The 9193-nt window shown below is 41.6% G+C and overlaps 4 protein-coding genes across 5 annotated transcripts; 2 read left to right on the top strand and 2 right to left on the bottom strand.

Moving 5' to 3' along the window:
• Nucleotides 1–71: 71 nt before the first annotated feature.
• On the bottom strand, nt 72–1991 carry LOC108603059 (nucleolar protein 56). The gene is made up of 3 exons (XM_017991496.1): nt 1893–1991; nt 1330–1732; nt 72–1271 (listed from the first exon to the last, which is right to left on the bottom strand). Exons 1-3 carry the CDS (start codon nt 1893–1895, stop codon nt 175–177), a joined length of 1503 nt encoding a protein of 500 aa, XP_017846985.1. The 5' UTR covers nt 1896–1991; the 3' UTR covers nt 72–174.
• Nucleotides 1992–2094: 103 nt separating this feature from the next.
• On the top strand, nt 2095–4026 carry LOC108603062 (MOB kinase activator-like 1). Its single transcript, XM_017991498.1, has 4 exons — nt 2095–2293; nt 2523–2572; nt 2643–2759; nt 2822–4026. The coding sequence occupies exons 1-4, from the start codon at nt 2274–2276 to the stop codon at nt 3298–3300; spliced, it is 666 nt and encodes a 221-aa protein (XP_017846987.1). The 5' UTR covers nt 2095–2273; the 3' UTR covers nt 3301–4026.
• A 53-nt stretch (nt 4027–4079) lies between these two features.
• On the bottom strand, nt 4080–5127 carry LOC108603061 (retinol-binding protein pinta). Its single transcript, XM_017991497.1, has 2 exons — nt 4436–5127; nt 4080–4380 (listed from the first exon to the last, which is right to left on the bottom strand). The coding sequence occupies exons 1-2, from the start codon at nt 5020–5022 to the stop codon at nt 4182–4184; spliced, it is 786 nt and encodes a 261-aa protein (XP_017846986.1). The 5' UTR covers nt 5023–5127; the 3' UTR covers nt 4080–4181.
• A 315-nt stretch (nt 5128–5442) lies between these two features.
• LOC108601803 (TATA box-binding protein-associated factor RNA polymerase I subunit B) lies at nt 5443–9103 on the top strand. Of its 2 annotated transcripts, XM_017989739.1 has the most exons (5): nt 5443–5896; nt 5954–6071; nt 6558–7007; nt 7077–8686; nt 8763–9103. In XM_017989739.1, exons 1-5 carry the CDS (start codon nt 5481–5483, stop codon nt 8767–8769), a joined length of 2601 nt encoding a protein of 866 aa, XP_017845228.1. In that variant the 5' UTR covers nt 5443–5480; the 3' UTR covers nt 8770–9103. The 2 variants fall into 2 exon arrangements, with proteins under 2 accessions (XP_017845228.1, XP_017845229.1); XM_017989740.1 differs by having other exon boundaries at nt 7077–9103.
• Nucleotides 9104–9193: the final 90 nt, after the last annotated feature.

Genomic DNA, 9193 nt, shown 5'->3' with positions numbered 1-9193 from the left:
TATATATGTGAAACCATTGTGTGAAATTAAAAATATAAATAAATACAATAATTGCAAATTACAATTGGGTAATTGTTTATTTTGAGGTAAATGAAAATACAGCATAAGTGCTTAAAGTAAAAGAAATTTTGGAAACTTAAGTCTAAGCAAATGTGGATATAAAAATAGTTGTCATTACGCCTCCACGGCTTGCTTGTTCTTGTTCTTCTTCTTTTTCTTCTTTTTAGGCTCCTCATCAGCAGCAGCACCATTGCCATTTTCCTCTTCCTCCACTAAGGCTGCACCATTACCATTGCTAGTGCCATTCGTTTCAGTATCATCATCAGCAGCGGGCTTCTTCCTTTTCTTCGATTTCTTGGCAGACTGCGCTGCAGAGGCGCTCTCCTGACCAGCGGCCTCAATGGCCTCTTTCATAACCTCAATGTTCTTGCGCGGCACATCACCAGACTCGTAGAACTTAAGACGATCCTCCACTTGTTGCTTTAGCGTGTCACCAAACACGCTCGTTGGTTGCTCCAAGAAGCAATCAATACGCGAGGCAATGGAGCACTTGTTGGCCAGGAAACGCGAAATGCGACCCTTATTCTTCAGACCAGCGCGTCCAATAAACGAGGAATGATAAATCAAACCGTATTTGGGTGTGTTGGACCGTGTCTTGAGCGCACGGAAGAGCGCCTTTTCTGCGCCTAAAATTTGTACTGTAGATGCAGGATACTTGGCCAGATTCGTCAAGCTACCGGCATGTGATATAAGGCGAGCTCCTACTTGGTCGCCAATGAGCGATTGAAGATTTGGCGCCACCATGTTCATCTTGTTGTGCAAGTAGGTAGAAAGCTTTTTGCGATACTCGGAGAGCTTAACAACGCGCTCCGCGAATAGTTCAATGTTCATCAAATCAACAATCGAGATGTCCATACCCATGGACATTTTGCCGGCATCGATGATGGCTTGCGCCTTTGCTGAATCCATTACAATTTCTTCCAGCTGCTCGAGCTTATCTTGCGTCAGATCCTTGCGATCCTTAATAAACTTGGCTGTCTTGGCAAACATGTAATTATCAGGCACAATTTTGACCAACTCTGGGAAGTGGTACGAGTACCACTCGCGTATACGCATCGAAAATGTATTAACATCTTTGTCCAGCTGATCCAACAATGCTATCGACTGTATAATCATATTGTCTGAACGATGCACATTGAACTTGACCTTGGCACGTGAGTAGCTGTGTCCCAGACCCAGCTGAGCTACGCCAGCCGACTTGTCAGTGAAACCTTTAGTGAAAATGGGTTAGTTTACGTTAAAATTAGAAGGATCAATTGCAGCACGTACCTTTCACCAGCTTGGCAAAGTGGAAACGCACACCACGCAGTATTTCAGGCACCACACCAAAGTGACTGCACTGCACGCCCACGGCTTCGGTAATAGCAGCGCCCAGCTTCGCATCGGCTATACCTAGTGTGCACTTCTTCTTCTTTAGCTTGGCGAAGAAATCGTCAAGAAAATGCAACAAGTCCTGCGGTACAATACCCTCGGAGATAGCATTGATGTTCTCCAAAGCAGCAATGGCCGTTTTAAAAGGAGCAAATCCTGCAAGCTTCACAATCGAATTGAACTTGGCTATGTCCGTTACCGAGGACTCCACTTGGGGTATAAACATGGATACCTCCTCGAACTCCTTGACAGAGAAGAGCGAGAAGCCAGCCGCATGTTCATACAGCACGTATAGTTGAGACTGCAAGTAAAAATTTAAATACGCTATCAATTTAAATGTCCACGTTTTTTGGATATGGTGCATATGTAGGTTAATATAAACGTGTTATCCATACACCATACAATTCAATGAAGTACTATATAATTTATCACCACTTATTAAGAATATATATCACAATTACCATATTTAGGGCCTAAATATGCCGTTTAATTCAAGAAATATATAAATTTTCCACGCGTTGAACAGTTAAGTTGTTTTTCCACGTGCTAAACAGAAAAGCCAATGTGTACACACTTCAGTAATTTAAGTGTGTCCATATTTGAGTTGACTCTTGTCGCAGCTAACACCGATACAAAACTATCGTTGTAGTTATCGATGTTTTGCCAACACTACTAAACCAGCAGATATTGCCAACAACTTTGATTGATACCAAAAATTTGTTTCTTGCCGTTTTATACACAATTGCACACGATAGGAGCATTAAAATCACCTAACTACATAAAAACTTGAAAGATTTGAGATAAGAAAAAAAGCACATTAGGTGAACGGTAACGTTAAGTGCATGGCAATGGAATTTTTGTTGTAAGTATTTTCTGCATATGTGTATGCTACACACATGTATACAGATTCAATGCATGTAAATACATACATATGTGAATACGGAGGCAATGAAAATGGTGCAAACAAAGAGCGCTCTACCCTTTTCTTTGCCCTAGGCTCTCACTCCCGCTGCGAGTCTGAGTCAGTGGCTCCCACTTTTCCCGATTGTAATATGATATGCTCATATAAATCTTTCACTTGTCACCCACAGCGGTTCACGCTCAAGCAAAACTTTCAAGCCCAAGAAGAATATACCAGAAGGTAAGTACAGACAAAATATTAACACATATGACATTGGCTTTAAATTAAACTGTTGCATTGCTATTTCCAGGCACACATCAGTATGATCTGATGAAACATGCAGCTGCCACGCTGGGCTCCGGAAATTTACGCAATGCTGTGGCGTTACCTGATGGCGAAGATCTCAACGAGTGGGTAGCTGTTAACAGTAAGTTTTCATTGTAATATCAAAAGAAACCTCATATTTCTACTTATATAACCCAAATACAGCTGTGGACTTTTTCAATCAGATAAACATGCTTTATGGCACTATTACGGAATTTTGTACAGAGGATAGCTGTGGCATTATGTCGGCAGGTCCGAAATACGAATATCATTGGGCCGATGGCCTGACGGTTAAGAAACCTATCAAATGCAGTGCACCGAAATATATTGATTATCTCATGACCTGGGTGCAGGATCAACTGGACGACGAGTTGCTGTTCCCGTCCAAAATTGGAGTACCATTTCCAAAGAACTTTCTCAGCTCCGCCAAGACTATACTAAAGCGTTTGTTCCGCGTGTATGCGCATATCTATCATCAGCATTTCAGCGAAGTGGTCACGCTGGGCGAGGAGGCCCATCTAAACACTTCGTTCAAACACTTTATCTTCTTTGTGCAGGAGTTCAATTTGATTGAACGCCGCGAGCTGGCGCCTTTGCAGGAGCTCATCGACAAGTTGACGGCAAAGGATGAACGGCAGATATAGGATTCACTGCATGTGCTGGACAGTGGAGGCGCCGGCAGTAGTTTGCAATTGGACCTGTGATTGGCAGCTGCATTTTTGTTTTATTTTTGGCGCCTAGGGATTACGCTTTAGCTAGTTTACCGCCTTTCCTTTACTCGTTTAATAGATTTTAAAAGTTTTGTTCAGTATCCCATTAAATTGAAACATAATGATGACAAAACTGATGTATGATGAAGTATGGTAGCAAACCGGGTCGACTATATTTTTATATGTGACACACACACACTTACTATTAAGAGATGTAAAAGCATATTTATACATGAATATATAAATGTATGTATATGTAAAAAGCTGAACAAACTGCAGTCAGGCACGCATTGATTATTAATACAGACTAACACTAACAAAAAAGCTTCTCTCACAAAGACGCAAGATAATATTTCATTTGTTTATGTTATTTTATATGTATGTACGTATTTATTATTATTCAAAAAAATATTGCAATGCAGGCCCTGCGAAACATGAGGCGGACCCACAATAAATGATAATAATTATAGACTTGATAAACATTTTTGATACATTTTATACTAATAAAGAAACAGCATATACAGAATAAGCTTTAATGGAAATACTATACAAATTCTATGTTTAATTGTTGAATGTGGCGTGGGCTAATTATCTAAGTGTAACATAAGCTTGGCTATTTACAAATACAATTTATTTTATCTATTAAGCATAAACTTTATACATTTAAAAAAATAATATTGAATATTTAAAACATCCAGTTATCATGTAATTTATACATTTTTGCGTAGTGCTATCTACAAATTTAATCTATAAACAAATGTATATATTATAAACCGCTAATCACATTTTTGGATTAATCAGACGCTTATCAAATATTAGTTCAGTAAGCTTTTGTATTTGCCTTGCTCTACATAAAAGTCAGCATTCTGTTCAACCAGATGCCTCCATTTGATAGCCAACTCTTTGTAACTCGGTCCCAGCCCTCCCAGTTCTCTGGGCAATTGTTTACATTGCACAATGGTTCCCTCGCGGTGCACCACGACGCGGTTGCGTATCTTGTTGCTCATGAACACTCTAAAATATTGCAAAATTGTAGACAAAGCTAATTTGTCAAGTGATATTTGCTCACCTAAAGGTATTCAAGAAGAGATTAACGTGACGTGGTGCATTTGTGAACTCCAACAACTTGGGCTGACAGGGATATGCAGTCCAGCTTTCAACAGAGCGCTTGATTAGTTTAGGATTTAGCTGCATGGCATGACCCAGTTGCACGCCCTGCATGTCCATAATCGCCACCATACCGCGTGCACAGTTGTCTGGCTCCAATTTCAGCAACAAATCCAATATCATTTTGCTTGTCTTGAAAACATTGTTCTGCGTGTGACGTTTGGGATCGTGCGCTGCTGTGCGTATGACCACCACCTTGCGCTGATGTTCATCTTCCACACCATCGATGGGCAGAAACACTCCTAGCTTCAGCAGCTCTTGTATCTCGGGCAACAAAGGATCGCAGTTGTCAAACCATTCTATGCGCTCCGCGCGCATTTGATAATATGTTTTTAGTTTCCTTTTGGCCCGTTCCACGTCAAATTTACAAGTGCGCAAAAAGAAATGTAGATTAGCGTATGACCTACAGCCATTTATGTAGGGATTAGAGTCCAACCAATCGCTCAACTCCTGCACTTGCTGTTGCTCTTCACTCAATTCACTGTCCATTGCATTAGTTACGTCTAAAACCTGATTGTGGGAATTGTTTAGGCTGTGAGAGCGCAGTACAGCAACTGCACTGATCGACGCGTTTGAACGACTAAGTTCTCGGCTAGTGGAAATATTTTGCTTTCGCTCGCGAGCATATACAGAATTGTAAATACCAGTGGATACCAGTAGGCGCCTGCTAAATATAGTTATCCATTAAGCAGCTTAATTGCACTTTTACATTTACAATTACATAAAGCACGCAATTGGATTAGAAAAAGCTTTTACCAAAAATAACGCATCAGCACTTTTGAATATTTGAAAACTGGCGGTAAATTTATTAGCCAAAATGAACAGCTGGTTTTTGATGACGTTATCGAAAAGAAACTAGTGCTGTAAAATATCGCAAGCATTTGTTGTTATTGAAATTGCACGCGCGTGTGGTTGTTGATATTTTAAGCGGTTAAAAATCTTTAATCATGGACGAAACAGATGTAATGGAAGTGGATAATATGGAATGTGATGTATGCGGGGAGCGCACATTCCAGGAACGTGAAGGATTTTACTACTGTATTGAGTGCGGCACCAAAAAAGAGCAGATACGTGCAGTGGAGATTAGCGCCGAGGACACATTCAACGACACTACTAAACATAGTACACAGCGTACCATAAAGAAGCCTAAAATTAAGACAGAGGAAAACGATATAACTTCATGGGAATTTTACAATTATGTGCTACGCGGTTTTCTACAGGAGCTGCTACAAATGGGCGCCAAGCCAGAACTCAAGCTTATGACTCTCCAAGTATGGGCTGCCTATATGAGCCGCATGGAAGTGGCATTCTGCAAAAGCAACGAGCTGGGTCTGCCAAAACTGAGCGTGCGTGCATTGGCAAGGTATACAAGTGATAGCAGCAAAGCATACTAAAATAAAGCTAATCTAATCATTTTTAGAGACGCAAGGATTATATACAATCACAAGCAAAGCAAACGAAAGCGCGAGCGGTCGGATAGGAAATTCCAACAACCTGGAGATGAGCGTGCCAACTGGCGTGAATGGCGTAAGACCAAGGTGCTTGCATGCTCAATTAATATTTATTTAACATAAGTATAATTATATTTGTGACTTAAGAGGAGGGGAAGTAGAAGTAGTCGGGGAACAGCAGCGGCAACAACAAGGCGAAAGTGCGTTGTTTGGTTGGTGGAGTAGGTGGATCTTGTTCTGCAGCAGCAGCCTCGGATGCAGCTATTGACGAAAAGAGATTCATTTTAATATGAAGAAGTCTGCACTTTAGGCGCACAACTCACCCGCAGCCAAGTCACGTGGAGCAGCTACTGCAATAGCCACAAACAGTGCCAAGCACAAAAATATTAAACGTAGCGACATTTTGTGTTAAATATTTCGATTCCAAAGTTGTACTGCTTGCAGTTTCACACGACTGACTATTTATAGTACAAGTTAATTTATGCAAATTACACAACTAATCAATCAACTAACTGTCTGTGTGCTTGTACAACTGACAAAAAGTTCTAATGTCTGGTCTTTCCCTTATCGCAGCGCAAATTGGATGAATCAGGCTATAGTGGCAAGGACGGCGAGCTATCCGAGTCCACGCTTCATGCCAGCCAAAGCTTAAAGCTACAATGGTCAAGAAACGCGCGGAAATCCTTGAAAGAGCATATGCCTCTCAAACATCTCGATGAGCATAGCTTGGACAGCAGTGGCAGCATGCTCTGCCACAAGCTTCGTCCGACGGCCGGCTCACTAACAAGCTTTGATCGCCACATCTATTGTCTGAACATTACCAAGCTTTATGTGGTGCTTGCCATAGCGCTGAACCAGGTAGAGGATAATATACAGCTGTGTGATCTGCTGCGTCTTATAGACGAGGATCATTTAACCAGTCGTAATATGCTGGGCTATCTGCCCGAGAACGTGGCTGCCCAAGGCAAAACGCTGCTGAAACAGCTTGAATTTGGTCATCAAAAGGACAAGTGTCGATATAAGGTTTGTATTCAAATATATAACTCAACTAAATAATTCTTATATTTATTATTATTCATTTTGCTCTTGCAGTTCATAAGACATCACATAGCGCAGATGTCACGTTTCATAGACATGAATGGTTACCAACAGCCAGATTTGGAGGGGCTGACCCAACGCTATGTGTTGGAGTTGAATTTACCACCGCAGCTGACGAGCTATGTTAAGAGTTTGATGGATGTACTGCCACCTAAATTTGCGCCAATTCATGGCGAGCATATATATCCACGCTATGAGGCCAGAGTCATGGCTTACATTATCTATGTGCTTAAACTTTTATTTGGACTTGATGATGTTAAGGAGCGCCAGATCTCTGATTCTGCGAAAACGATTAATAAGCAGTTATCCCAGATTGACGCACAGCAGCCGCTGCTCTTTGTCTACACCGATTGGATGCAGTTTGTAGAGCTACGCAAGGTGCTTGTTTCGCATTATAGCGAGAGTTTTGCACGCCGCTTTGGCCAGAGCACGCAACTGGGGCGCAAGGTGGATGACTTTTTGATAAAGGAACGCAAGCAGCAAGAACAGGACTTTTGCATTAATGATCTGACACCAACCATGCAACGTACGCGAGAGAACATTGCGATTCTCTTTGAAACACTGCTGAAGCAGCAGTTTGGACAGTCCAGCGCTGATAGCCTGGCCAAGGATCATATTGAATTCCAGCCCAGCCTAACGCCGGCGCACAGCTATTTTAAACGTCTCCTGCTGCTGGCAGGGGAGAGTGAGTTAAGCGTTCACATACCAAGCTGTATGCTTGTGGATCACACGGAGCGGCAGCTAGATCCCTTCAAGCAACCAAGTAGCCTGCTCGCAGACTACTTTGCCCAACATGACATAAGCCTGCGCGTAGAGGAGCTAGCCTGCCGCGAGGACATACAGTCTGTGGGCATCTTTCAAGCGATTTCACGATTACCGCAACGCCACAAGGAATACCGTGCAAACTGCGATATCAAGACACAAACGTGGATCGAAGAGTTACGTCGTCGAGAGAAGCGACCAGATTTTGTATTTCGCGAACCAGTGGCCAACTATGGCAGACAGTATCAGAGAATAATACATGAACGAGCAATGCGTCGTGAGCAGCTGGAGAGAGGCAATCCCTTTAGCGAATTTAAGGCCACTCCAAAATATTTGCTACAGATGCATAACAAGGAGGTGCCACTAGATGAACTGGCTTCTATACAAGCATTCGATGAGTGCAATATGGATCCGTTGAACGTGCCGCTCGAGCTACCGCGACGTCAGCTAGAAGATTCAACTGCAGAAACAGTGGAGCCTAAACTGGAGTATCTCAGTGGACAAAGCGAAGCGTCAACGTCACAGTCACAGTCAGAGGAATTGGTCTTGAAGATCTCAAACTTTGATTGCTGGCTGCTTCATGGGTATCTAACTCGCATGACTGAGTCGGATAAGCGAAAAGTACGGACGCTTTTTCCATGTTCATTTCGTTGGCTGCTGGACACATGCGCTGCCACAATTGGTGTGGAATGGACCGTGCTCTATGAACAGTTACTGGTGATAGAGGTTATGTTCCATCATGGCATTGAGGATTGGAGCAATCATAAGAATCATCTGCGGCTTAAATATAATATTATGAATAAGGACATGAATCTATTGACCAAAGCCTTTCGGGATATGTGGTAAATGTATTATATGTAAAAATTGTAACTAAGTCACTAAATGTAAAGCGCTGTTCATTAAATTATTTCATGCCAGCCACTAAACAATGTAGGCTGAAACACTCAGCATCAGCCAAACATCTCGACCTGCAAATTAGCGTTTATCAGAAGACGACGAAGACCGAGACACACACACTCACACACATATGTACATATATACATAAGCAGACACATTCATATGTACATGCATAACTTTGTTTACATTTTACAAAAGTCTTGAAAAGCAAAATGAGCACGAAACTTACAGAGAGTGCGGCGCGAGCGCAAATTACTTGCGTGGGCTGCAGCAAAAGTTTCCTGAGTGATCTTGAGCTTTTATAGATAATATTTCTAGAAATATATTTTACACTTTTGATTCCTTTTAAATTTGCATTTCAACTTGGCATAAATAAATAAATTAATAAAATAAGAAAGAAAAAACAAATTAAAGATTTGTTTAAATAAGCTCGATGTGTGTAGAGTATATAT

The sequence above is a fragment of the Drosophila busckii genome, chromosome 3R (assembly GCF_011750605.1).
Source record: "Drosophila busckii strain San Diego stock center, stock number 13000-0081.31 chromosome 3R, ASM1175060v1, whole genome shotgun sequence".
Classification (NCBI taxonomy): Eukaryota; Metazoa; Arthropoda; class Insecta; order Diptera; family Drosophilidae; genus Drosophila; species Drosophila busckii.
Note: the sequence above shows the minus strand (reverse complement) of the source record. Positions and strands in the feature narration are given on the sequence as shown.

What these genes read in the sequence shown, in the direction of transcription:
- LOC108603059 (XM_017991496.1), bottom strand. An exon ending in CTTTGCCAAGCTGGTGAAAG is followed by an intron (nt 1,272 to 1,329) that starts GTACGTGCTGCA and finishes TTTTCACTAAAG; the next exon opens with GTTTCACTGACAAGTCGGCT.
- LOC108603061 (XM_017991497.1), bottom strand. Translation starts at nt 5,022, where the DNA reads ATGGACAGTGAATTGAGTGAAGAGCAACAGCAAGTGCAGGAGTTGAGC. An exon ending in CTCTTCTTGAATACCTTTAG is followed by an intron (nt 4,381 to 4,435) that starts GTGAGCAAATAT and finishes GCAATATTTTAG; the next exon opens with AGTGTTCATGAGCAACAAGA.
- LOC108601803 (XM_017989739.1), top strand. Translation starts at nt 5,481, where the DNA reads ATGGACGAAACAGATGTAATGGAAGTGGATAATATGGAATGTGATGTA. An exon ending in AGCGTGCGTGCATTGGCAAG is followed by an intron (nt 5,897 to 5,953) that starts GTATACAAGTGA and finishes AATCATTTTTAG; the next exon opens with AGACGCAAGGATTATATACA. An exon ending in GTGAATGGCGTAAGACCAAG is followed by an intron (nt 6,072 to 6,557) that starts GTGCTTGCATGC and finishes CCCTTATCGCAG; the next exon opens with CGCAAATTGGATGAATCAGG.
- LOC108603062 (XM_017991498.1), top strand. Translation starts at nt 2,274, where the DNA reads ATGGCAATGGAATTTTTGTT. An exon ending in CAAGAAGAATATACCAGAAG is followed by an intron (nt 2,573 to 2,642) that starts GTAAGTACAGAC and finishes TGCTATTTCCAG; the next exon opens with GCACACATCAGTATGATCTG. An exon ending in CGAGTGGGTAGCTGTTAACA is followed by an intron (nt 2,760 to 2,821) that starts GTAAGTTTTCAT and finishes ACCCAAATACAG; the next exon opens with CTGTGGACTTTTTCAATCAG.